This window comes from Populus nigra, chromosome 8, assembly GCF_951802175.1.
Source record: "Populus nigra chromosome 8, ddPopNigr1.1, whole genome shotgun sequence".
NCBI classification, from domain to species: domain Eukaryota; kingdom Viridiplantae; phylum Streptophyta; class Magnoliopsida; order Malpighiales; family Salicaceae; genus Populus; species Populus nigra.
The window spans coordinates 10,535,940-10,563,626 of NC_084859.1; the positions used below are offsets into that span (position 1 = coordinate 10,535,940).

At 32.3% G+C, this 27,687-nt stretch overlaps 3 protein-coding genes across 3 annotated transcripts; 1 reads left to right on the top strand and 2 right to left on the bottom strand.

Annotated features, from left to right (window-relative positions):
- Nucleotides 1-4,395: 4,395 nt before the first annotated feature.
- Nucleotides 4,396-6,321, bottom strand: LOC133700755 (probable aspartyl protease At4g16563). The gene has a single exon (XM_062124408.1). The coding sequence runs from the start codon at nucleotides 6,111-6,113 to the stop codon at nucleotides 4,623-4,625; it is 1,491 nt and encodes a 496-aa protein (XP_061980392.1). The 5' UTR covers nucleotides 6,114-6,321; the 3' UTR covers nucleotides 4,396-4,622.
- A 7,137-nt stretch (nucleotides 6,322-13,458) lies between these two features.
- Nucleotides 13,459-15,437, bottom strand: LOC133701129 (bifunctional adenosine 5'-phosphosulfate phosphorylase/adenylylsulfatase HINT4). The gene is made up of 6 exons (XM_062124944.1): nucleotides 15,280-15,437; nucleotides 15,112-15,158; nucleotides 14,390-14,466; nucleotides 14,202-14,268; nucleotides 13,841-13,918; nucleotides 13,459-13,720 (listed from the first exon to the last, which is right to left on the bottom strand). The coding sequence occupies exons 1-6, from the start codon at nucleotides 15,352-15,354 to the stop codon at nucleotides 13,621-13,623; spliced, it is 444 nt and encodes a 147-aa protein (XP_061980928.1). The 5' UTR covers nucleotides 15,355-15,437; the 3' UTR covers nucleotides 13,459-13,620.
- Nucleotides 15,438-21,252: 5,815 nt separating this feature from the next.
- LOC133700705 (protein arginine N-methyltransferase 1.6) lies at nucleotides 21,253-27,284 on the top strand. Its single transcript, XM_062124333.1, has 14 exons — nucleotides 21,253-21,692; nucleotides 21,765-21,987; nucleotides 22,243-22,368; nucleotides 23,296-23,460; nucleotides 23,542-23,660; nucleotides 23,731-23,810; nucleotides 24,501-24,766; nucleotides 24,845-25,078; nucleotides 25,310-25,383; nucleotides 25,502-25,595; nucleotides 25,684-25,833; nucleotides 25,939-26,013; nucleotides 26,702-26,798; nucleotides 27,017-27,284. The coding sequence occupies exons 1-14, from the start codon at nucleotides 21,286-21,288 to the stop codon at nucleotides 27,166-27,168; spliced, it is 2,262 nt and encodes a 753-aa protein (XP_061980317.1). The 5' UTR covers nucleotides 21,253-21,285; the 3' UTR covers nucleotides 27,169-27,284.
- Nucleotides 27,285-27,687: the final 403 nt, after the last annotated feature.

Below are 27,687 nucleotides of genomic sequence, written 5' to 3' on the forward strand. Positions count from 1 at the left end.
TGTCATGGAGTAGTACACGGTGTCACAGAAACAAGCTTTGCTCCTCCTCATCAATGAGCTGCATTATGCAGTGGAAGCTGAAATTGGACTCTCGCTAGCAATAAAAGCAGAAACAAGCTTTTCTCCTCCTCGTCAATGAGCTGCATTATGCAGTGGAAGCTGAAATTGGACTCCCGGCTAGCAATAAAAGCAGAAACAAGCTTTGGTCCTCCTCATCAATGAGCTGCATTATGCAGTGGAAGCTGAAATTCGACTCCCGGCTAGCAATAAAAGCTGCTGTAAACTTGCAATGAGGAGCAATTTAGCCTTGCGCAGTATTGTATGGTATTCAGACCCACATACAATGTAAATAGCACCAGATTTGAAATATTATCAGTGACCTAATTGGTGGCTTGAATATGTCTATGAAAGAAAAAATAATAATTACTTTAAACAAATATTCAGTGTATAAATTCTCAATATTTGTAACAAAGAGTATCACTCTGTTTCTTTACAGTGATTATAATAAATGTCATTTAAGAACCGGTCTTCGTCTTCCTCTTTATTCTTTCAATAATCTCTTTTACTAGATCCCAAATCAATTCTTTTTCTCGTGGATATACATAAAACAATTAACGATTCCAAGACAACTTTATATCCCCTGTAACGTGATTCAATATTATTTTTTTAAAAATATAAAAAATATTTTAATATTGTTATTAAACTTAATCCACCTAATTAATTTTTAAATCTCTATTCAACTATTTATCAAACTTAAGATGTTTAGATCTGTCAGCTATATCAAATTTAAAACACTTAGGTCTGACATTACCTAAATATCCAGACTTGGTAATCATGTCAGACTTATATATTTTTTTAAAAAAAATATAAGAATTAACTTATAATTATTCTAAAAACATATTTATTTTGTATTTTCTTCATTTTTATTTTAACCAAATATATTTTTATCTTTTCTATATTTTTTTCCTCTATTTTGAAACATTAACCACACATATCCTTAAAATTCACTCAGTTTTTTTTATTATTATTAATCTCTAATTTTAGTGAATAAATCATCTATAAAATTACATAAATTAAGATAGTCAAAAGAACAATAAGTCTTTTACATATACAATATTTTCTTTTCCTACAGCATAATATATCAATTTAAAAGTTCAAAAGTTTTCTCTTATACTCATATATTTTAAAATTTCATATATACTAATAGTTATAATATAGAATAAACTCTTATTGTAACAAACTTTGACCATTAAATCATGCAACAATATCTCAAATTTAAAAAAACATGAACCCTTTAAAAAATTGCTCAACACTTGAATGGAAACATAAAATTAATATTTTTCATCTATAATGCATACAAAAAAAAAGTTTATTATTGAAAACTTGAAATAAATCACTTAGAACTCATTAATAGCATGAGTGTCGCTCCCTCGTCAAGGCATGAAGAACAAGCACCCGCAGCTTTTCGATTAAAAAATAATAAATACATCATGAAAATAATAAAATGCCTCCCATGACCCTTTTAATTACATAAAATACCCATATAAAAATATCAAAATACCTTCAAATGCAAAGTTTCTTTTTTGTTTTTTTCAAGGTTAAAAGAGATATTTGGATTTACTTAAAAGTTAGAAAAACCTGAATATTTTTGTGGAAAAAAGTCAAATAAATATTTATCTATTAGTAAAAAAGATAAAAAATTAAAAATGAAATTATTATAATAATTTATGATAAGAACTCTTTTAATCTATAATAATTTCCCCACGTCATTTAATTAATTTTGGTTATAAATTAAATCAAACCCCAGCCAAGAATCAGAGCTTCATGGAGACACATGCAAGCAAGTGAACACAGCCATTTTTGGACTTTCGAATTCCCAATCTGGGACGGTCGAGCGTGGTACGAATATGATGAGTGGTTGAAATGGGATCGCATTTTTAAGAGCGGCAGTGGCACCCTACCAAGCGTCGATGGAGCAGGAGAATCATAACCCGAGAAGATGGCGTAAAATTGGATTTCGAGTGCTCTCGTCACAGAAAGATTCAAAATATCTACCAGATGACAGCTGCACGCACCATATCACTTTATGCATATCTTGGCTGAGGGTTCACGCTATTAACCTCTTAAAGAGACTCGACGCGCTGAATAATTCACGTCAAAAGGGCCCACAGTATCTATACTTCAAAGGGGCAGAGCACATTAAATTTGTCATCAAGGCATGAATAAAATCTTCAACTGACCGCTCGGTTTATGACTTCATACTTTTTGAGTCTCTCTATAAACATCCAAAAAAAATTTTAGTTTTGATAAAAAAAAAATCCTTTCTATTTCATTATTCGTTGCTATTAAATAAAATTAATATATACTTTCTTTTTTTTTGCATTTTAGTGTAGTCATAAACAGTGCTATGTAAAGGCATATTTCACTTTGGTCCTGAAAATTTCTGAAGATTTTTTTTTTTAATTTTAAACTTTATTTTTTTTAGTTTTATTATTCAATATTGGGTTTACTATGTATTGAACTTTATAGTTTTTTTAACTTGTTTTCATGGAGTTGTCACGAGATTTATGGCTCGGGTAGCTAGTTTTGCCGGTTAACCATGTTAACTCGGATTATTTTTTTTTTATTTTTTAATTATTTTTTTCTCAACTTCATCTCTCAACGTTGAGTTAAATGAGAATTAGATTTCATGATTATTTTTTTTTTTACTTTCTATAAGGTTATCATGATATCATAACCCGAGTCGTGAGTTTTGCGGTTTAATCGGGTTGACTCCGATTTTTTTTGTCTTTTTTAATTGAATTTTTTTAATTTTATCTTTTGAAAATTGGACTTAATAATTTTTTTATTTACTTTATGTGGAGTTATATCGGTTTCATGACTTGAGTTTTGCTAGTTGACTTGGATCCTTTTTTTATTCTTTTTTTTTTCAATTTAATCCTTCAACATTGATTTTATTGGGCATTAGGCTTTATTTTTTATATTTATTTTCCATGAGGTTATCATGGTTTTATAACCGGGATAGCGGATTAGTCTGGTTGACTCGAGTTTTTTTATCCATTCTTTAGTTGAATTTTCAATTTCATAATTCCATATTGGATTGAATGGAAATTAGGCTTCATAAATTATTTTTTGATTGACCTGGTCAAAAACCCGGTGACCTAGTTGACTCAATCAAAAATCGGGTTACAACCTGTTGACTATTTTTTAAACCAAAATAACATCATTTTGATTTATAAAAAAAAATTAGGGTAGACTCGGGCCTTAGGCTGGGTCGACCACCAAGCCATGTTTAAAAACTTTACTTATGACTTAGGTTACGAGTTTGATCGGTTGATTCGAGTGGTTTTTTGTGTCTTTTTTAATTTATTTTGTTTAATTTCATCATTCAATAGTGAATTGATTGAGAATTGAGTTTTATAATTTGTTTTGATTTATTTTTTATGAGATTACTCTTATAACCCGAGTTTTGTAGGTTAACTCGAGTTGACCTGATTTATTTTTTGATTGAATTTTATTTTTAATTTCATCATTCAATATTAGATTGATTGATAATCGTGTTTATTTTTGTATTTGTTTTTTATAAGGTTATCTAAATCTCATGACCTGAGTAATGAATTTGATAAATTAACTCGATTTGATATTAGTCGATTAAATATGTTATCGTTTCAATATTCTTTTAAAATATCATCTTAATTTTTTTAGTCGAATTATATTTTTATATGTCATCTAGTTATTTTTAAGCATAAAAAATCAACCAAATTTCATCAAATCAATGTTTATATAGTTTAATTTATTTATTTTTGTTAAAAAAACATACTTAACAGTATGTAAATATATTTTTTATAAATTTTAAAAAAATAATCTTACCCGTAGTAACATAGTGCGGGTAATCATATAGTAGAGATAAAAAAGAAAAGAAATCTTCAACGTACTAAACATCCATTGGGAGGCCGCCATTCAGATAAGAAGCACAAGATGGTCCACGTTGCGCAGCCAATTCGGGACTAGAATCTTGAATATCAAATTTAACAGCATCGAGACGAGCTACTGCGAGGGTGAGGCTGCCAAGATATCATGCCTTCATGAAAAAAATATTACCAATGGGCTGAAAAGTTAGCTTCTTCATTTAATTCTGGGTACTATGACCAGTACCTACGGACCGGGGAAATTAAAATTCAAAGAGCTTCAACAAACAAACGATAATTGAGAAGGGGAATTCTGGAAAAAACTTGTGCATCATCATTGCCAGCTCTTACTGAATAATGTACAAATTAAGCATTGCTCAATCTAAAGTGTTTGGCAAGGCGACTAAGCCGTGTTCTTACTAAATCTGAGAATTTTTTTTTAAATGTTTTGTTTTGTGATTTTTATGGTGTTAATGTTAAAAATAAATTTTAAAATACAAAAAAATATATATATTAATTTACCACGTTCTACATCCATTTCACTTCCGACTTTACATCAAAGCTTTTTTACACTTCATTTTTTTGCTTCTCACATCCACCTTTTTATGTGCCAAGCTATAAACGTTTCACTATACATTACTGAGTGAAATGCCAGAAGCGAAAAAGTGAAGTGCAAATATGGAATAAACCTGTACGAAACCCTCTCAGGGTTTGTTAATTCTGGTTCAAGGCTTCCCATAAAGATGCACACTGCCTTCTTGCAAACCCAACCCTTCTGTTCTCCAAATCATAAACAACCTCGAACCCCTGTTGCTGGTAATTCCCCAAAGTAGCCCCAGGCCCACCACTCAACTCAGCCTCATCACCACCGTTCATCAGCATCAAACAACCAACCTTCCTCTTCTTCCCCTTCCCATCACCACCATCCATGAACTCATAAAAATAATTCCTCCTCGGCAGTACCACACTGGATCCATTCCCCACAAAATGCAACACCACCCTTGGTACATTCACCACGTTATTATCAAAATAATAACACGGGCTCAACCCGGTATTTTCCTCGATGACACTAGCTCGCTCATTAACTCGCCCAAGTCGGTTCTCAAACTCTGCCACGACGAAGTCATACAAACTCGCCGGCAACATAGTGAAAGTAGTCCCCGAATCCACCACCACCCCACCACTCCCCTCTCTATCAACCTTCCTCAAAAAATCCGGTGCTGGAATTTTTTTTCTACCAATAGAAATACCCTCAAGCCCAACACAATAAAAATAAGGGTGTCTTGGATTATCCAGCATAGAAGTATACACAAAACTAGGCTTCTTAACACCGTTTACCCTTCTCTCTTTCTCATCATGATCATACCTTCCTAGAATGAGTGGACTCGGTCGACGAACCCCGTCTGAATCAAACGAATGAGACACCAAACAATAAGAGAATTGATTCCCAAGTTGGGGAGATAATGTAGCAAGCTGAGCAGGCAACGAAAGGACTCCCCGCCCAAACCCAGCAACCCCAATAGGCTCGGCGAGCGTGGTGTGGGCACAGCCAAATGTGAAGTTATTGAATATCAAGTTAGTTTGGTTGCTTAACGGTAGCCTAATAGAGTCGCGGTAAAGGCGAGCTATCAGGCTGCCATCACCATAAGCATAATAGAATTGTGGGCAAGAATGTTTTCGACAATCAGATATTTCGATGGATTCTAACGGGCAGTTGGAAATAGCACAAAGATCGGAGCTTGGGAGATTGGAGTGTACAGCCGAACATGCAGACGATTTACAAGAGACTGGCGTGGCAGTTTTAGATAGTTTTGGTGGTGGGGTGGAAGCGAGAGACGCGTTTTCAGCTTTGCCTTCACAGAGAATGCATTCGAAAGGCTGGCATGGGAACCAAACAAGGTCACTTCCGGTGTCAAGATAGAGAGAGATGGGTTGGGAGTTGATAGTGAAGGAGAGAGTGTAGTCACTACCAGGAGAGAGAGGGAGGGAGACTTGACCATGGTTGTGGCTGTTCTTGTTGTGGTGGTGGTGGTGGAAGCGGGCGGTTGAGCGGGTGGAGGTGGATTTGAGGAGGTGGTGGGTGGAGGTGAATTGGGTTTTGGAGAGGGAGTGAATTAAAGGCAGAAAAAGAGTTTGCGAAGTTGAGATAAAAATGTGAGTGAAACAGAGTATGAAACAGAGCAACAAAGAGTGAGAAGTTGCCATGAGTTAACTACTTAGGTGTTTTTTTTTTTTTTTTGGTTAAGAAGAGAGGAGGAGCATAGAGACAGAAAATGGAGTTGAAATTTGAATTTGATTCAGGAGAGAGAAGGCTGAGAGGGGAGTCTTTAAGAGGATTGAGGGTAGAGAGGAGAGGAGGAAGATTCTGGGGGATGAAGGGAGTTTAGGTTGCCAGCGGGGGAGGCTTGCTTACATGTATGTATATTAAAAATATATTAAAATATTTTTTATTTTTTAATAATTATTTTTAATATTAGCACATTAAAACAATATAATAATATATATAAAAAATTATTTTAAGTAAAAATAAATTTTAAAATATTTAAAAACGCAATTTGCACGGAATCATGGTTAATTTTGAGGTATGTTTTGTTGTTTTTAAAAGTATTTTTTAATTTAAAAATATATTAAAATATTGTTTTTAGTTAATTTAAAAATATATTAAAATATTATTTTTAGTTTTTAAAATTTATTTTTGATATTAACATATCAAAACAATTAAAAAAATAATAATAAAAACTTAATTTAAAATTAAAAAAACTTTAAATTACTTTAATTTTTTAAAAAAACATATATCATACCACAAAGCTAAATAATATCTAAATATATAGAATGTGGAGTTTGAGACTATTCTAAGATTTGATTTCACTTTTACCTAACTGAAGCGAAGTATTACCCGTGCCTTGTCTTGGCCTGGCCTGGAGTCTATCTTTGGTTAGGATAAGCATCATTAGTTTCTTAATCTTTAATTAATACAATGGATTACCTTGATACAGAGGGCAGGGCATTGTAGAGAAACCAATCAAAGCCTTAAATCCCCAGTAAAGAATATAAAATAAAATAAAAATATTGAAGTACAGTTGAATATTCAAAAGGGAAGTCAAACTTAAGGCACTGAACCGGGCCCTAGAGTAACATTTAAGTGTTGTACTAAGAAGACTTTTGACTTTTTTTCTCCTCTCAATAACTACAAGTCAGCTTCCACCCTATGTAGTCATTAACAAATAAGTACTCCATCTTCTAAATATTGCTAATTCCCCCCTATTTTTCTTTATCTTTGCATGTTCTGTCCGCTTCTGTCACCACAAGATTACAGAAACTGATTGCTTAACACGGTTTTTAATTTAATTTACTTTATTATAATCACTTCTATAAATAATGTTATGATATCATGTTTCAACAATAGGACGAGGGAAAAATTTAGATTTGAGAATTTTGTGTAGTTAATTGACAAAAAAATATCATTAATATAATTGATTTCTATTTAATTATTTGGTTTTATTCTATTTCTAACACAGTTAAGGATAAATAATTTATCTGATAATTATTTATCTTTTTTATTTAATTTAATTTATTAAGCTTTTTATGTCCAAAAAAAACCCAGTCCTAGTTGTGGTCTAAGAGATAAATAAATCGATTAGCTTAGCACTAATTCTAATTCAATATCTGATAATTTATTAAAAAAAAGACAATAAGTTACATACATTACAAAAAATAAAATAAAATAAGAGAACTTCGTTTGTTAACAAAAAAAAAAAGCTTAATTTGATGGAACAGAAGTCATGTCTAACTTGATAAATTAAAAATCATTACTTGTCAATTAACAAAATAAAATGATAATTCTTTTTTTTTTCTAAAGCCATGCGCTTCAAGATTGTAATTCTAGCATTTAATTCATAATAGTGAGTTTAATAAGCTCAATTACATGGCATGGAAACTAACCAGGGATGGACATGTAAGACCAAAGAAAATATAGGGAGAAATCAGCAAGAGTTTGAAGGTCGAGGACTGATCTGTCAATGAATATATATAGGTTGGGTCTAATACATAGGTTTCGGGCTTCAATGCAAGAGTAATAACATCAACGAATTCACGTGGAAAGGAGCCATCACAGCTATTCCTTTCCAACATAACTCCACCCAGTTTCAGCAACAGCAAGACTCTAATTTGATAATTTTTAAAAGTTTTTTTTATTTAAAAATATATTAAATTATTTTTTATTTTTAATATTAATATATTAAAATTCTCTAAGCTACTAAAATAATTAATTTAAAAATATTAATTTTTTTTTAATTTTTATAAAAAAAACTGGTTAAAATCCTTTTTTAATGTTGCTAGCATGAGAATGTGGTTGTGTTTATTTATTAAAGTGTTTTTTAATTAAAAATATATTAAAATAATATTTTTTATTTATTAAAAATTACTTTTAACATTACTAAGATGATACAAAAAATTATAAAAATATTAATATAAAAGAAAAAAAATTTAAATTTTTTTAAAAATAAGAATTTAAAATTTTTTAAAAATATTTTTGAAATGTAAAATTAAACAGGGCTGATATTCTTACATGTGTTTCACCCCAGCGTACGAAGAAGGAGCGTGGAGATTTTGTTTGGTCCTGTTTGATGTTAAAAATGGGCCCCCGTGCGTATGGATAACTCTGCCGAATTTTTGTCCTATAAACTGTGAATGTACCTTGGACGTACCAAGTCCATTGAATCACAATCGATATAATCTTGTCCTCGATTTTACGTGCCGAATCTACTTAGATACATGAGATCTACGATACGTACACAAGAGTGAATTATGTAGGAAATACAAGTTTTTTTTTAAGTTATTATTTTTACAAAACTTTCATATACGTTCATGTGTAATTCTCAACTTTTGTATATTTCAGGAATTAGAGGTATAATATAAAGTTGTTGACTTGCTTTTCAATCAACCTTCTCACGAAGATCTGCTTCGCTCTAACAGCTTATGGGTTTGTTTGGCAGTGTGGTTATGGTTGCTTTTCAAATAGCTTTTCGTGTCAAAATGCATACTAATGATACTTTTTTATTTTTTAAAAATCATTTTTGACATCAGCACATCAAAATAATTTGAAAACATTAAAAATATATTAATTTGAAGTTAATAAAAAAATAAAAAAAATTAAATTTTGTTAAAAACGCTTTTGAAACGCAGAAACAAACAGGCCAATAATAAAAAACTGTCGGAGACAAATTCGAGTATTAGGGCGTTTGCAAGGACTAGAGAGAGAACTTCATAGACTATTGGGGGGTTATTATGTAAGCTGAAGTATAATGATTAGGCCAGCATCAGTAGAGCAGAATGTAGTAAATCTTGATTTTAAAGTTTTTTTTAAATGAATTAAAATAATATTTTTTTAAAAAAATATTTTTGATATCAATATTTTTAAAATGATGTAAAAATATATCAAAAAATTAATTTAAAACTTTTTTTTTTCCAAGAAAGCTTTGACCTGCCATACCAAAAAAAAGATTCTTAATTGATTGAAAAGAGAGGTTGCCAAACCCTAACTGCCGACATTGGAGCCGACCCAATGTTTAAACAAATCACAAAACACGTCGCAATAATGTCTTCATAAAACTATCAATTTGACTCCGTTGGATCTCACTTCGTAAAATGATGGGAAAAAGAGAGTATCTCTTGCTATATCTATATATATTGAAATTAAAATGAAATTTAATCTCTATTGTCACTCAAATCTAAATTTACTCTTTAATGTCGAAAAAAAGAGAGGAAGAAAGTGAGAGTTGAGCATCGAGGAGAAGGGCATCTCGAGTTCGATTATTTTCCCGGTGAGCCAAAGGAAGTCGCGAGAAGGTTGTTAGGACTATGGAGGATGGGAAACCTAGCTAGGAAGAAATTTACCAATCAAACTTCGAAAATGCCTAACTGTCACTACTATTCCTTTAAAATCATTATTATATATGAACCCACGGCCATATATGAACAACGCTTGAAAGAGACGACTCCTCTATCAGCCAAGCTTCATGATTTTGTGCCATTGCATCACCACCATACTTCGATGAACAAAAGTCCATTGTGATTTGGTGAGAGCCAGCTGCTCGTAGTCCTTATCAAACGTCGCCTTTAAGTTTGAAGTTAAAAAAAAAAAAATCCCTTCCTAAACAAATATCGACCTGTTTCCAACCTAGCTGTATAGTAATGATCATGTCCATGATTCTATTTATAAGCATGATTTTGTTTTAAATTGGCTAAATATTTTTTTTTTCTGGTCAGAAGGATATATTAAACATAGGTACCCCAGAATTTATGGTGGCTTTATTATACATATATTTGTCTAAAGTATGTTAACATAATGGAAGGTACACCTATCTTAAAATGTGTGGTTTTGTCACATTCTGTGTAGTGGAACCAACCTAAAAGATATAGGGCTTAGCTTCCTCTACATTATTTTTGTTCACTAATCATGATTTACAAAATAATAATAATAATAATAATAATAATAATAATAATAATAATAAAACAAAGAGCTATGGGTTGAAAATTCAGTACCTAACACAGACATTAAAAGATAAGGAAAAGAGAAACTACACCAATGATTACAGATATAGTTTAGAAACCCGGCCCGGTGAATTAACCCGGGACTTGGCCGACCCGGGACTGGAATGAGCCGGGTTAAAAAAATAATAAAAAAAGTCATGATCATATGTGACCCGGCAAAACCCGGTTGCAACCCGTCAACTTTTTTTTTACTAAAACAATGTCGTTTTGATTTTTTCTTAAAATAGGGATTGACTCGGCTGACTCGGTGACCCGGTCAAAACCTAATAACACAGTTGAAACCCGAACCCGGACTTTGGACTGGGCTGGAATTAAAAACTATGATTACAGGGACAATTGTTAAATAAAAAGTATTATAGTGCGGTTGATTTTTTTCTTCATAAATATATTAAAATAACATTTTTTATTTTTTAAAAAAACATTTAAACAATACAAAAACATAAAAAAAATTATTTTTCAAATTAAAAAAAAAACGTGTTTCCGAATACCAAGATTGGAGAAGATTACTCTCATTTAACCTCAACTCAGTGACCCACAAGAAACAACTCAACATTTTCTCATCTAAAAAAGGAAAAGGAAAAAAAGAAAAAAAAAATACTCTACAAAGGGATTGACAAAATTGATGGTGAATTGAAGTTCAATCACACAGGAACATGAATAAAAATCTCCATCGCAGACTCTTCAATTTTTTTATTTTTTTATTATTTTACCACAGAGAACTTTGGAAAGGGCCTCTGGTCACCAACCAATCAAAGCTTAGAGCATTAACAGCTCTACATTTGAAGCTTGCTAACAAATAAATGAAAACAGGGGCAGATTTGGGTTCCAGTCTTGCTTGCCACTCCTATCCATAGAGCAACAGCGTCAAACGGAGACTGATTGATGATGGAAATGGTTCAACCAATCCAAGCAAAATGCACTGTCACTTGGAAGACATTTCAATTTTGTTGAAACCACGCCACATATTTTGAGCGCACCTCTTGGCATGTTGAGTGAATATACAGCTAGGATTATCAAAATAACTTATATTCGGACTCACAGGCGACAGTGACTTCTAACTACCATTATAGGCAAAAACCATTTACTACAGACTGCCAGAGAATTCTCATATTAGAGGAAAATAGTCATTTTATCAATGCTCCGCAGCGGCTTAATGCAAACTTTTTCAACACATTTTTTTATATAAAAAAATTCCAAGTGTTAAAAAAAAAGGAAGAAAATCAAGATAAAAAACAAATTAGAAAGTAATTAAATAATTTTGATTAAAAGTTTAAATTAAAAAGAAAAGAAACTTAAAAAAAAGAATCAAATTAAAAAAAAATACACTATAAATTTTGATTGAAAGATGAAATTAGAAACCAATAAAACTTTAACAAAAAAGTCAAGAAAAAAAAATCAAAAAAATAATAATCAAAATGAAAAAAATAATAAATGATAAATTGGAATTGAAGGATTTAATTGAAATTTTTTTAATTGAAGGATAAAATTGAAAACCAATAAAACTAACAAAAAAAAATCAAGAAAAAAAATTAAAAGAATAATAACCAAATTGAAAAAAATAATAAATGACAAATTAAAATTAAAAAATTTAATTGAAAATTGACCCTACACAAAAATAAAAAATAAAAAAAATAAAAACTGAAACTGAAATACTAAAAATAAAAAGAACCAATATATACTTTTTCAGGGAGTGGAAAAAAAAAACAACTAGCAACAAACCACCCGTCTTCACCTAAAATATATGAGCACCTCCCATGGACATGGACTAGCGCGTGTAAAGCATGCAATATCATTTTGAATTTAAAAATCAATTATTCAATATAAAAAGACAAAAATATCTTCTATGAATCTGGAAATAACAAAGAAAAAACCTCTACTAAAGAAAAATACCCCTGCACGCACAAATTATTTTTTCTTGATTCCAAAAGTAAAAACATCTTTTTCTTATTTATAAAACAGAAAAGACAAACACCATCTATCAACAGCTTTAATTTTTTTTTTTTTTAACTTCAGGAGTATTTTAGTCATTTTAACTAAGGGACCATAGGAAAAGGCATGCATATTATTTTTTCTTTGAAGGGCAAAAAAATAATTTCATTATAACAATGAACAGTCTTTTTGCATGTGGGTGCAAAGTGATTTATCCAGGTCTTTTAGAGTTTTGGGCAGTGTCAACTGTCATGGCGGATATTTTAACTAACAAATATTGATGAACTGATTCGTGTGCCAAGTTATCTGCACGATGACGCCCAAAAATACAGTTCGAATTAACAAATAAGAAATGCCATTTACTGCTCCATAAGAGCCACGCCAACTAATCTCCAACCATTCACTCACTAATCTCCATCAAGAGGGGGAATAAATTCCTTCAGCATAAGCACGGCAGAGTAAAATAAACAGAAGGACCCATGGGATGGCAACTGGGTTGTAATTCTTTCTTTTTTATCCCCAACACATTTAACAGTTAGATCTATTGAAATATCCAAGGAGCCACTAGGATAGCTGGAAACTCGGTTCATAGGTAACAATCAAACAGCTCTTAATTTGTAAAGAAGACAGTCTCAAAGCCTGTAGCAGACCGAAGGGAAACAAAGAAAATGGCGCCCTTAAAAAAGACACAGAGAGAGAGAGAGAGAATAGGCTACCAATATGTATGCATGCATGCATGCATATTTAATTGCCCCTGCTCCACTTACTTTCCACTGGGAACTCCTACTCTGGATTATTATTAGAGGACCCAAAAATGGATCGCTGTGCCTTTATCAGTACTCACTCAAATACTGAAAGTCACGATCTCTACAAGATTTAACCATGAATATGAACACTTAAAATGCCAATTCAAGCTGTTTTTTATCTCGTTACACGAGATACATAGTTTGACATTAGCATATATTGTTATTCATACCTGAAACAGGATTATCCATGAAGGTGTTTTAGATTATGCTGTTAGAACCTGAGACAAGACCTTACATGCATGATTCACATGCAACACTGAAAATCATATAACAGGTCTGGATTAAATCTGAACATTAAAGAATGTATTTAAGGTTTTTGGGAAAGCAAGAATGTAATTGGTCTTGGATATCAACAACCAATATTATAAAAACAATGTTAATGACACTAGACAGAACAAAACATAGAAACCAAGTCATGAACCCACCTAAGGAGTGAATGCTTGTGAAGGCTTTATTTTCTCCAGCAGCTGCTCAGCTTGAATAAACCCATGGTGTCCTAAAGACATGTATTTTACATGTTTCCATCTGTCCAATCTCTTCATGAGTTAAGATCTCTTCATTTTAATTGGCAATTAATGTATGAAAAGATAATTAAGAGAATAATTCAAGCTTTCAGTACTTGCCAAACATCATCAAATTGCTTACTTGGGTATGAAAGGTAATGCCAAACAATGGAGGTGTAGATGGTCAACACTGTTAAATGGAGGCTGATGAAAGCCAAATCTGTCATACAGAAAAATAATTTCTTAATTAAACTTGTTCTTGGAGTAAAGTTTGGATTAAACGAGCTTCATAGTAATCTGGCATGTTTTATTTAAAGTATGATGCATGCTTATGACTCCCTTGAGCATATTCTTCAAAAACTTTTTCTACTCAGGGCCACTACATTTGTTGCTCATAGCTACACTCAAATGTAAATCTACAAATCATCTAAATTATGCATTGGTCACCACACACAAATCAGACCAAAATCACGGCATAGGTGCTTTCATGCATGAACCAGTACCTGTACTGCTTTGACTGGGGTGCATCTTGGTGTAGTAGTGTTTTCCCCACATTCAACATGTGATTTACTAGAAAAAACAGATAGGTAACCATTGGTTAGCCACGAGACAAGTGACAAAAGAATATATCATGCGCTAGTTCAAACTTCGAAGTTCAGACTAATGAACTGCTATATTGAATGTTCTTTACCCAAAGAATAATCTTCATCTCTCTTCTGGAGATCATTGACAGTTGGAATGTGCTCCACAGGAATCACCAAGAAATGCCTACCATGAGGCAAACCCAAAGGAACATTTTACGAAAATATTAAAAGAATTTAGCAAGAAGAGTAAGTGAGGAGACAAAATTGGCACCAAACACTCATACAAGATCACCCCAAACAACGCTAAGAGAACTACTGAAAGAAACAAGATAGATACTTGCTATAGAACAAACACATGTCTCCTGTGTTTAATGTGTTTGGCATTAACTTTGTATTTGATAAAAAAAAAAACACGCTTCAACAAAAGAAAATGTCCTTAAAACCAAACGACAACCAAAATAAAGTTTCATAAACACAACGCCAGTAAATTCAATCTGGAATTTAAAAGGTTTAGAATCCCCTTGCACTGTCTGTCCGAGATCAGGACTCCTACTTTTTTGCTATATCATCATTTCATATGAATGCCCATGTTTGTATCCATCAATCAAGAGATTACAAGCACAAAAATAAACATATCATAATGATTAAATCTTAAGCAGCCAGAACTATAAAATAAAAGGTGACCTACCGTTAAAGATTGGATAATTTTCCCCAATATGATATTATTGGATTCAATCAAACCCTGATTTAAATTAGAGAAAGCTAAAACCTATGTATGACATTATCATGTAATTTGAGGAAAAAACCAGAGAAAATGATTTTGGCAAACCTGAAAGCAGAAGGGTTGATATCTTGAAACGCGACCACCTTGCCATCCTGCAACAGGACCCAAAAAAAAAAAACTCTAATTAAATATTTCGGAAATGACCCGTTTGGTTGCAGGGAGAAAAAACGGCCGCAACAGAACCAAACAGAAGTTTGAGAGATAGAAACGAACAGAGTGAAGGAGAGTAGTGGAACTGGATTTGGTGGCAATCTGGCAGAAGATACATGATGAGGTCGCTCCCTCCATTTGCCCACCCCCGCTATCGCACGCAATTTATCAGAATTTCCGAAAATTAAGATTTCAGACTTCATAAAGGAAAAGAAAAAAAAGAGATTTTTGTACAGTCAACTTAATTTGTTTTTATTACACAGTTGCCTCTATTGTTTTACTTATTACACTGCATCTTCATTTTGATGAGGGAATGGTTACATTTCATCCTTGTCGTGATTTGAAATTGGACATGAGACTATTGTTGATAATAGAGGATTAAAAGGGTGTATGTAACATGATAAAGATTGTTTTTTTATTTAGAAATTTATTAAAATAATATTATTTTTTTTAATTTTTAAATACCAGAATATCAAGAAATTCAAAAACATAAAAAAATAAATTAATTTCAAGAAAAAATTCAAAAAATAACAAAATAATATTTAACCGCTACATCAAATATTCAGGAAATTTTAATTTTATATATATATAATTTATTATAATTTTAATTTGAGACTAATGATATAAATGAGTGATTCATCCATTCTTTCAAAATTTTAAAATGGTAGAAAAAAATATTTTTAAAACTCAAGCATATGATTTAAAGAGTTAATGTGAATAATAAATTTAAAATTAATTTTATTAATATAATATGCATAACTAGTAATTAGATAATCCATATAGAAATATATTTCGTACCCTTAATCCTGAATTTTATCAATAATCGATCTAATTTCAAGAATCTTATTTGGAGAAGAGAAACGTGAGAAGAAAAAAAGAACTCTTGCAAATTGACTAGATCGTGATGAACTCAATTGATGCACTTGTTATTTTAATCTTATATTGATATAGGATTGTAAGCCATTTTTAAATTTTCATAAGCAGAAAAAACATTGCCATTTTTTTATGAGTTTTTTATTGGGTCCTTTATCGGAAGGCCACCTGGCCAAAACTTACTAATAATTACTAATTAGAGCCCGAAGCAACCATTAAGATTTTGTAATCTAAAAGCTGGGAAATTACTGCAATTACAATAGAGTTAAGGGCAATTGGTCAAATTAATAGATAAGATACTCCAGAAAACAACATTTTGACTTTTGGTAACACCTAAAACCAGTAGGCAATAGGCAATCTCTTTGAACATCTCCAAAGGCTGTGGCGAATGAAGAGCTAAATATTAAAAAATATTATTTTGACTCTTTCATATTTATTTTACATACTTTAAAAGTATCTTCAACGAAGCTGTTAATAAAGTAATATTTTGACTTTGACTTTTATTTGTTTGTTTTTCATACTAAAAAAATGCCAAATAAAATGTTAAAATATATTTTTTTTCTCACAAATGTTATTCCTATGTATATCTCAAAAGAGTCAAAACTAACAAAGTGAGGCCAACAAAAAAATAAGTCAATTAAATGAAGCCACATGAAAAAAGAAATAACATCAAAATCATTAAGAAAAAATAAAACACTTATTTATTCCACTATAATAGAATTGGCTTTTCTCCATTGCAGTATACATGATAAAAAAAAACTATATTTATATTATTCAAAATGCTATTTTATCAATTTACCTCTTTAAAATAACATTTCTCATTGAAGATGTTCTAAAGAAAGTGCTAAACAAAATGCTAAAATGCATTTTCTCTTTCAAAGCATCTCCAACGGGGCAGCTAAAAGAATAGGCAAAATAAAAAAAAAATATACTTTTAGCTTTCATGTTTGCTTTTAAGCATTCCAACCGGTTAGCCAAATGAATAGCTAAAATAGTTGTTCAAGACAAGAAGTGGCATTTCTATATTTCTCTGTAAAAAAGGCAAAAGTAAATGAAAGTACGCTTTCTCTGTTGGCCAACGCTTTTTTCATTTGTTTTATATCTGTTGGCCAACGTTTATTTTATATCCATTGGCCAAGAAAACTTACATGCAAGAAGGAAGAAAACTTGCCTGTAAATTTCAAAACCTTGCATTATGCCTCACCCTTCTCTTTAATTTAGAAAACAAGAATCATTTGTCCTCCAGTTAATTAATAACACCGATTGTGTTAGTTAGCTGAAATCAAAAGATACGCTTGTTTAAAGACTTTTTCTATTTGTTCTTTTGCATCTCTTGATTCTTGAGACCTTTGGTTGTTAATTTGCTATTTGTGATTATTTTTATTTATTTGTTATTTTATGTTTTTGATATGAGTTAAGAAAAATAATTTTTATTTATGTTGTTGTCTTTGATAAAATTGAAAGGAAGTAATGATGGTAGCTGATATTGATAAAAACATGGAGTGACATATCTTAAATTTTTTTTATTACCTGTTTTAATTTGAAGTTAATTATATTTTGTCTTGTTGAAAATGCAGCTAAACCAGTATATTAATCCTCTTTTAGTTTCCAAAAATGGTCAAATTGTAATGGTTCTATGATTAGATTAATGTTAGAACAAGTATGAGACAATTTTTATTATTAATTCACATGTATGGAAACTACAAAATTGCTAGACATTGAATGTGAGCTTCATTTACACCATTTTATAAGGTTTTAACTTGAGGTTTTTTTAAAAAAAATGTAGATGGATTCAAATTTTTCAGGCTCTTTTACCAACTTTCTTATGAGCGACTCATAAGATATTCCCTCTCAACCAAGTGATTCTAATCAATTAATTGATGACTTAACATACTCAAATTTAAATGTCCATACAATAAAAAAATCACAAAGAAGTAAAAACTTCTCACCAGAGGAAGATTGTTTACTTGTCTCTACATGGTTAAATACAAGCAAGGATCCAATTACAAGAGTTGAACAACAAACAAAAGAATTCTGGGCTCGAGTACATGCTTACTTTGTAGAGAATGGAGGAAACTTAAATAATCGTTCCCAAATAAGCATCTCAAGTAGATGGCAAGAAATAAATAGAGAAGTTAGTAAATTTGTTGGATTTGTTACTCAAATTGAAAATCGTCAGCAAAGTGAAATGACTGAAGAATCAAGGGTAATTTTAATATTCATTTCAATGTTAAATTGTTTAACATATATTTTAACATTATTGAATTTCTCTATTTTTTTTACCAGATTAATGATGCTCGACAAATGTATGCTTCTTGTGTTAGCAAACGATTCCAACTAGAACATTGTTGGGTTATTTTAAGAAAAGAACCCAAATGACAATTTGAGCGTGCAAGTCAACATCAAAGGTCAAACAAGAAACAAAAAAGTCATGTCAATGCAAATCCGACTTCATCAGCTCCATCTACCCCTGATTTTGTTAGTTTAGGAGAACCATTAATTTATCAAGATAGACCAATTGGTCAGAAGGCTACAAAGGAACGACTTAAACGTAGACATGGAAAAGATAAAGTTAGGGAGGTAACTATAACAAATCTCTTATAACAATTCAGGGATACTCTAGTTGAAATTAAGGATCAGAAAAAACAAGACAGGAAAATTATGTTTGAGCAACAAATTATGATGATTCAACAAAGTCAAGAGAAATAAGAATTGGACAGGATTGAGAAAAAAAAACAAATTATAAAAATTGATATTTCTAATTTGGATCCAATTTCTACAGCGTATTTTCAAAATAGAAAGTTAGAAATTATGAAAAAGAGAGGTTTTAATTTTTAATTAACTTGATTGATTTATTATTTAATGTAATGTATTTTTAATTAAATATGAAGAAAATTCTTGGTTATTTTAAATATATTGTTATAAAATTGATATTAATTCATAATACTTTTTTGAAATTCTTCTAACACTTAACAACAATAAGCAGGATTAATTAACTTAAAAGATAACAACCATAATGAAAAAGAAAACATAAAAAAACTTGAAAATTATGATAACATAAGAAGTTCAAATCTGATGATTCTACTCATTGTCATATTGTTCCCACAAATGTTCAATCAAATCTTCTTGTAGTTGAGAGCTAGTTGCTTTATCCCTGATTCGATTATGAGTTTGAAGAAAATCATGTAGTTCTGGTATTTCATCACATGACACTGATATAAAGGAATTGACTTCACGTTCATGGTCAAATCCAAGGTTCATTGCTCCTTCATCCTCAATAATCATATTATGCAAGCTTTCATAATATTTGCAAGTGTTTCTTCATCCCAGTATCGAACAGGTTCACGTATAATTGCAAAACGAGATAAGAGCATCCCAAATACCCGCTCCACATCCTTTATTGCAGACTCTTGCTTACTTGCAAAATATTTTCTCTTTGCTTCTAATGGTCTTGGGATTGTCTTAACAAAGGTCCAATTAGGATAAATCTCATCTGATAAATAGTATCCCGTTGTATATTCATGCTCATTAATTATATAATTGACACGACTAGTACGACCTTTAATAAGTGCAGCGAAGATAGGTGACTAATCAAGAACATTAATATCATTTAGTGATCCAGACATTTCAAAAAAGATATGTCATATCCAAAGATCCTGTGAAGCCACCGCTTCTAAAATTATAGTTGGTTCACGACAATGATCAATATACATCTCATGTCGTGCAATTGAGCATTTCTTTCATTTCCAATGCATACAGTCAATGCTCCCTAACATCCTTGGAAATCTACGCTGCTCTCCAATTAATAATAATCGACAAATATCAGCCTCATTTTGTGCCCTTAGATACCAATCACCAAAAACTTCTACAATTGCTTTAACGAAAGCTTTAAGACTTTTTATTGCAGTGGTTTCCCCAATTTGAAGATATTCATTAGTAAGATCTGCATGAATACTATATGCAAGTCTCATGTGAGTTGTAGTTGTCTTTTGAAGGCAAGATAAACTAGGAACACCGAGAGCATCTGTCCTTTAGTTGGAATATAGATTGTGAGCTTCCACTGCATTTGTGATCCAAAAAAAAGAACGACGACTCATCCTAAATCTTCTTCGAAATTGACTTTCGGTGAATTTAGGATTTTCAACAAAATAATCATTATATAGCCTTAACTCACCTTCCTTTCTATTACGATTGACAATATTGTGACTAAGAATAGAGCCACGATACTCTGTTCTCCGCCCTTGATTATTCGATTCTTCTTCAGCAACCACGACGGTAGCAACTTGAAAAGCGAACATAGGAATGTCATCATCAAAATCAAAAGCATCATAAAAATTAAAATTAAAATGATTCATGGTGAATTTTAATGAAATATAATAAAGATTGGAGAGAAGAAAATGATGAGAAAAAATGTTTAGGTATATGAGAATATTTATAGATTGATTATTTTTTCAAATTTTAAAATCTTAGAATGTTGGCGGTTATTTTTTTAAAATTTAAAATGTTGGCGGTCATTTTTTCAAAGTTTGATTTTTTAAAAAAAAATTGAAAATCAAAATTTAAAATGTTAGTGGTTTTTTTCAAAGTTTGAATTTGAATTTACTTTTAAAAAATTAAAATTGTAACAGTAACATATAAAACTAAAAATTAAAAATATTTATATAAATAAATTTTAAATTTAATTTAAAATTATATCTTTTAACTTTCATATTACTTCATTAATTTTATATTTACTTTTATAAATTACTCATATTAATTATATAATTAATAACATCATAATTATATTATATAAAAATATCTAAATTAGTTATATAATTAGCTTTTTACCATTGGAATGCACATAAACAAATAAGTTATATTTACATTATTCAAAAAGCTATTTTATCAATTTGACTTTTTAATATAATATTTTTTTTATAGAAAATGCTCTTACAAATGTTATTCTTACCTATCTTTTAAAAAAACCAAAATCAATATAACTACATGAAAAGGAAAAAATATCAAACTTACTAAAAATAAATAAAACACTTGTTTTCATAGCCCAATATAATTAGTTTTTCAAATGACTTTTTTTACATTAGAGTACATATGATAAACAAAGCTATATTTATATTATTTAAAATATTATTTTATCAATTAACTCTTTAAAATATCATTTTAACTTGGAGATGCTCTCTGCCACGCCGTAAGCAACTTATGCCATTCCATGCCACCACTCAATCCAGTAGCCTTTTCCTTATGATTCCTCTGCTTTCCAAAACCCTAACAATCCCCTCTCTCCCTCTACTTCGCTTGACTCTCACTCCTCACTCACTACTCACCCGCTTCACTTCCACTCCAACTCCAACACAAACCCGACCCATGAGCTCCGACTCGACTCAGCGCGTCTTCCAGCTCAAACTCGACCCGCTCACTGGTAACTCTGAATGGGTCATCATCGAAGACGGAAACAAAGAAGAAGAAGAAACTTTTAAGAGTTCCAGCCATGCACTTCTAGCCACGACCTCGTATTTGGACATGCTCAATGACGATACTAGAAACAGAGCATTCCGTGAAGCCATTGACAAGACCATAACCAAACCTTGCCACGTCTTAGACATCGGGTACATCAAATATTTTAAATTACATTTACAATTACTACTACTACTACTAATATACAATGTTTATGGCGGCAGGGCTGGGACAGGGCTGCTGTCAATGATGGCAGCAAGAGCAATGGGGACATGCGATGATAGCAAGAAGGGGATGGTAACAGCGTGTGAGTCATACCTTCCTATGGTGAAATTAATGAGAAAAGTATTGAATTTAAATGGCATGGGAAAGAATGTTAAGATTTTTAACAAACGCTCCGATGAACTCCAAGTTGGTGTCGATATTCCTTCACGAGCAGATGTTCTTGTAAGTATAGTAATTCGTATTCTCCGTACACATTCGTTTCTTCTCGGGTGTTATAACGCTTGTTTACTTCGTAAAGTTGCCTAACATAACACCAATGCTATCGAATAGTTGATTGTTTTGTGGTTAGGTGACTGCTAAGTTATTTGTCATTTCAAAAGTGGGGTTCTAAAGTCATAGTTTGGGCTTGGTGAGTTGTTGGTAGTTTAAGCTTATGGAATTGCTTACTTATGAAGTTTGTTTCTGATTTGATTACAGGTTAGTGAGATACTAGACTCAGAGTTATTGGGTGAAGGGTTGATACCGACTCTACAGCATGCACATGACATGCTGCTGGTGGACAATCCACTGACTGTGCCGTATCGAGCTACGACTTATGGCCAGGTGTTTGCATAGACCATCGACTGTTCGGTTTCTTTTTCTTTTATTCTGGACGTATTCTTGACACTTTGTTTTCTCTTTGAAGATGTTACATTACATGTCAATTGTTGCTTTTTAGCATCTAATGTTCATATTCTCATCTTTTGCCTATGTGGCTATGGCCTTTTCCTCATACAATGGGGGGCAGTATAAAACTCAATGCTCCTGCTAAGGGTTCTGAGTAATAATAATTGACACTAAATTTGTTATATGTGGTGTTAAGTGACCAGAAACCTTTCAAATCTTTCTTGTCCAACGATTAGAGCAAACAAAAGTTATCCTTCAGAAATTAGTATCCATTGGCATCTTTGAAAACTCAACAGAAATTAGTCACATAATCAGAATGTGAATACGTTTCTTTAGGCTTCACTAAAGTCTGGAATAATTTGCTTTAACTTTTCTGTGCATGGGTGGGAGTAAATTCTTGTGCGGCTGACTTATTCATTATACAGTGGATCTACTGGAAACTTGAAATCTGGCCATTTACATATCCGTTAGAGAAGGATAAATATAGCCATTAATATAGAGGAAGGATTTCTAGTTAAATTGATATAATGTTCCCTCCACTGAAGCCTGGAAAATTGTTTGATATTTTGCTTTTTACCCTAGTAAGTTTAGCTGAATGGCCCAGGCTAGATCAAAATTAGGCTATAAAGTGATTTTCTTTTGCTGATAGTTGCTGTACCAAACTGTTTTGTATTATTTGACTCATGTTTATTCCTTGAGTTGTTTTCTTGTCACGCCTCAAAAAAAAATTTCCCTGCTTTTCAATTGGCTTTTTATTCAATGAACTTGACTAGTTTATTTTTCAATTTATTCATCTTGTGGTTGTAAATTGATCCTCATTATGATTTCAAAGCTCACGCTAGTGTATTGTTTTTCCTTTTCAAGTTGGTTGAAAGCACGTTCCTGTGGAAGCTGCATGATCTATCTAATAATGAGGAAGAAGCCTCAGACGGCATTCGTCTTGTTCCAGCTGGCCTGGACACAATTTTACGTGTCAAAGCAAAACAACATCCCATGCACTGTGATGCAATATCAAAAGAGATAAATCTGGTAATGACATTGGTCACTATCCTTCTGACTTCTTCAAGAGGAAAATTGCATTAATTGTCGCTCAATTTAGGATTCATTCAGCTGTCAGAACCCTTCAAAATTTTTGAGTTTGACTTTTGGAAACGGCCAGACAGCCAAGGGGACTCTAAATTGCTCATCAAGGCAACTAATGATGGTAGAATTCATGCTGTAGTATCATGGTAAGTCTATCTCTGTTGTTTATGTCACATGTTTCGGATAGCTATGAAATTTGTATTTATGTTTGTTCAGGTGGATTCTTCAGCTTGATTCTGAAGGGACAATCTTTTATTCCACTGCTCCTAGATGGATAACTTCACCAATAGCCACACGTAAGTTCCAGATGCCTTTCTCTTCTTGGGCACCTTTTATTCCGCTCTAAAGTGCTATAACCATGCACATACTGCATCCTTGGAAGGAAGTTGAGCGATTCAATGAAGAAAGGGTTTAGATGACTGACAATGTTTTATGGGTGTTTATGCAAATAGAACAGCAGTCAATCATGATTTGCTGACTAGGTAGTACTTTTATATCAATAGTGAAAGTTTGCAATCTTGTGGCATCTTCAATTAAGTGAAATAGCTAAGAATGAGCTATAGAAGGTATCTATAATGAAAAAAAATAAAATTCCTATGGACTGTTCCTGAGGTATGGAAAAGTGGGACTTTTGATATCAATCAGTGTCCGAGACTTCTAAATTGTAACAGACAAGATCAATGTCAAGAATTCTAAATTGCAGCAGATAGGAGCAATAGTCTGAATAAATATTATCTCCTTTGCGAATTGTTTTGTAACCTAACTCATGAAAAAAGTTATGTTATGAGAAGGTAATTTAAGTGAGCTGTTCATTGTTGTTCCTATTCAGATATGCTCTTGAGAAGATTAGATATCCATCTATACCTAAGAATTTCAAGGAATTGACAAGAAACATTTTGAAACTTGTACCAATTTTTTTAGATTTGTGCTGGAACATCACGATTTGTTCTGATTCCTCTAATGAAGTTGATTTAATGCTTCACTAGATACTGGAAATTGGTGTGACCACTGGAAACAGTGTGTGTGGTTCATTCCAGGGGAAGGTATACCCATATCCAAGGGTGAAGAGGTTCATTTACATGCTGTTCATTCTGATACAAGTGTCTCATATAATCTTGCAACCCAAGCCACTGAGATTAGGGGATGTGATTCCATTGCTGGAGATTCTCACCTCACATTGTCTCCTGAAAGAATTGCAATCTATGGAGACAGGAAATGGAGGTCTTGGATGTTAACAGCTTTGAACAATTTGGTACGAGCTCTCTGGCTCTCTCTCTCTGGAGTCATTTTCAGTGCCTTTCATTTTTAAAATGCAAGTTGCATTTTGCAGTTGCAGGCAAGAGTTCACCCACTATGTGTTGTTGCGGATGATAGTGTTTTCTTATCACTTCTTGTAGCACATCTCTCAAAAACTTCAAATGTGATAGCTCTGTTTCCTGGGTTGCGAGAGAGAGGTGTGCAGTATTTGAAGGCAGTTGCTGATGCTAATGGCATCACAGCAGATCGTATAGAAGTTTTTCAAAAGAAGAAATACTTGACTCTGAATGATACTAAGCAGAAGAAGGTATCTTAGTTTTGTTACTAATTGACATTTCACATATTGCTTTTACTTTCTCAGTTTGTAATTTTTGAAGTTCTGTATGAATATTGTTGTTGTGCTTGTCTTTTCTTTTTAAGTCCTGTAGCTGTGCAAGCTCTTACTCGACAACTAAGCTAGAGTATTTTACTTAGATTTGCTTTTGATCAACTGCAAAATGGACTTTAACAATTTGAGTTTTATGTGTTCTGTTTGCAGGTTGATCTATTGATTGGAGAACCATACTATTATGGAAATGATGGGATGCTTCCATGGCAAAACTTTCGGTTTTGGTATACTCTAATATGCAGCATTGCATCAGTGGAACAAATATGTTATAGTATCAACGCACATCATCTATTCAAGTAATTTATATGATGCCCTTTTTCTTGTCATGGATTTGGAATTTAGGAAGGAACGGACTATGCTTGACTCTGTCCTTGCTGAAGATGTGTTAGTAATGCCCTGTAAAGCAATGCTGAAGGCTTGTGCGATGTCCCTTCCAGTAAGAGAAAAACAGTCTTGTTATTTTTAGTTGTTTGAACCTGGTATTTGGCTAGTGATGGAACTGGTATCGGATACCTTCTGTACAGGATCTTTGGAAAAGTCATCGCTGCTTAAGCAAGATAGAAGACTTTGACCATTCAATTGTAAATAACACCTTAGGAGCCTGTGGTGACTTACCCGCACCACTAGAGGGTCCACTTCTGCCTTTCTTTATATGGCAGTGTGGGGAGACTAAGGTAACTGATATACATAAATTTATGCCTACAAGAACATTGTATTGTATTCTTTTCCAGAATATGTTAGCATCATTGTATTGATATGATTCTATTGGAATTTCTTAGGAACTTAGTGAGACATTTACTATCATGGAATTTGATTTCTCAAAATCTATTGGTCCATGCTATGGAAAAGCCCAGGTAATAAATCTGCACTTCGCATTGTCATTGTTCTGCAACAGCGATCATCAGGGACATTATTGTTGGGATTTGGTTGTCCATTTCCTTGGATCCAAGTTCCTAGACGTTATTCCCTATTCTAGGAGCTGGTTTCTGTTCTCTAATCTCATTGTGGTTTTATGTGAATGTGCATCTTCTCCTTTGGTTAAATTTTTTCCACACACATGAAATTGTGAGCTAAGATTTTTAATCCAATCTAGTTGTGCAATAGATGAGAATGGGTTAATTGCATGTTGAGGTATCCTCAGATCACTGGCATGAAATGATGTGAACAGTAATGTTGTAAACTAATGTAGCCTGCCGAGGTTTATCTTTGCATGTTTATTTTTTTTCCCATTACATGTTACTAGAACAGTCTTTGAATTTTGTTAGTTAATTTGAGCTCATGTTATGTGCATTAGATACACAATTGTCTATATAATTTGTGAACTAGAAGTGATTGTCATCTTACAATTTTCATTCACCGGAAATATTTACTAAGCAATACAGCCAAATTACTAGTAAATACTATGTCTATGATGTAACAGTGGTAATTATTTATTAGTAAGATTTTTTGAGCTGAACATTGTATGGCAATTCCTATGGCTATATTTTATCTGTGGAATTTAGTATTCTACTATTTTATCCTGAAAAAGAGTGCTCTCCGCAGGTTGAATTTACTGAGCAAGGGATGTGCCATGGATTTGTGCTTTGGATTGATTGGGTGATGGATGCGAAGAATTCTGTTGTGCTAACTACAGGGCCAGGTATAATTTTATTCTTCACAGTAGTTGGTTCAATCAAAGCTTTCCTACCTAGCATGCCTGCTTGAAGTTGTATTTGTTTGACAATCTTCTGTGTTCTGTAATTTTTTGTTTTTGCATTGCTACCTTTCTGAAGAGTTAAAAGTAATATTTGTTAGTTGTCAGAGTAATTGAAAGCCTTTTTGTCTAGCATTAACTCATCTGTGCTATACACGCATTAGATGAGAGATATTGGAAGCAAGGAGTGAAGCTTCTGTCACAGCCTGTGGCAGTTGGAGGTCGTGGATCGAGCACGGGTAACTGTTGTTCTACACTAATAGAAGCATCCTTTGATCCATCAAGTGGTGAACTCGCTGTAAAACATGTTTGGTAATAAAAATTGTTTGCTCCTAGGAATCCAATATGTGATGAACAATTTAGTTGATGAGAAGTCTAGCTGTGATTTTTCCTTGAAATTAAAAAAAGAAAAGAAGAGGTTTCAGGTTCCAAGTCTTGCAACTCACCTTTTTTTTATGACGTAGTATATTTACATTTTATTTGCTCCACTTATATAGGTTCCTTAAACTTCAGTTTCGAATTGAGTGCGGTGGAGCTCAAGATGTGTGTGGGTGTAAAAGTCGAAATGATCCTGCTAGGTATACGATGTGCATTAAACTTAAAAAAAAGAAGGATATGTATGCACTCGTCTTAAACTATAAAAAAAGAAGGGAGTGAAGCGACACCAGGTTTGTACTTGGCTGTTTTTTATCTTGTAGGTGACCAAGCTAATGAGATTGCTCTTCAATTATAGTACATAGAACAATCCAGAGATGCACTGCACAGCTCCATTCACTTCAATTTTGATGTCTCCTTTTCCGATGACACAGACCGGAATTGCTCTCCACTTTTACTC

Excerpts from the sequence above, each read along its gene's own strand:
- LOC133700705 (XM_062124333.1), top strand. The coding sequence starts at position 21,286 with ATGCCATTCCATGCCACCACTCAATCCAGTAGCCTTTTCCTTATGATT. Across the intron at positions 23,461-23,541 it reads TATCAAAAGAGATAAATCTG|CTGTCAGAACCCTTCAAAAT; the intron begins GTAATGACATTG and ends GGATTCATTCAG. Across the intron at positions 25,384-25,501 it reads TGGCAAAACTTTCGGTTTTG|GAAGGAACGGACTATGCTTG; the intron begins GTATACTCTAAT and ends TTTGGAATTTAG.
- LOC133701129 (XM_062124944.1), bottom strand. The coding sequence starts at position 15,354 with ATGGAGGGAGCGACCTCATCATGTATCTTCTGCCAGATTGCCACCAAA. Across the intron at positions 15,159-15,279 it reads CCACTACTCTCCTTCACTCT|GATGGCAAGGTGGTCGCGTT; the intron begins GTTCGTTTCTAT and ends GTCCTGTTGCAG. Across the intron at positions 13,919-14,201 it reads CCCCAGTCAAAGCAGTACAG|ATTTGGCTTTCATCAGCCTC; the intron begins GTACTGGTTCAT and ends TCTGTATGACAG.
- LOC133700755 (XM_062124408.1), bottom strand. The coding sequence starts at position 6,113 with ATGGCAACTTCTCACTCTTTGTTGCTCTGTTTCATACTCTGTTTCACT.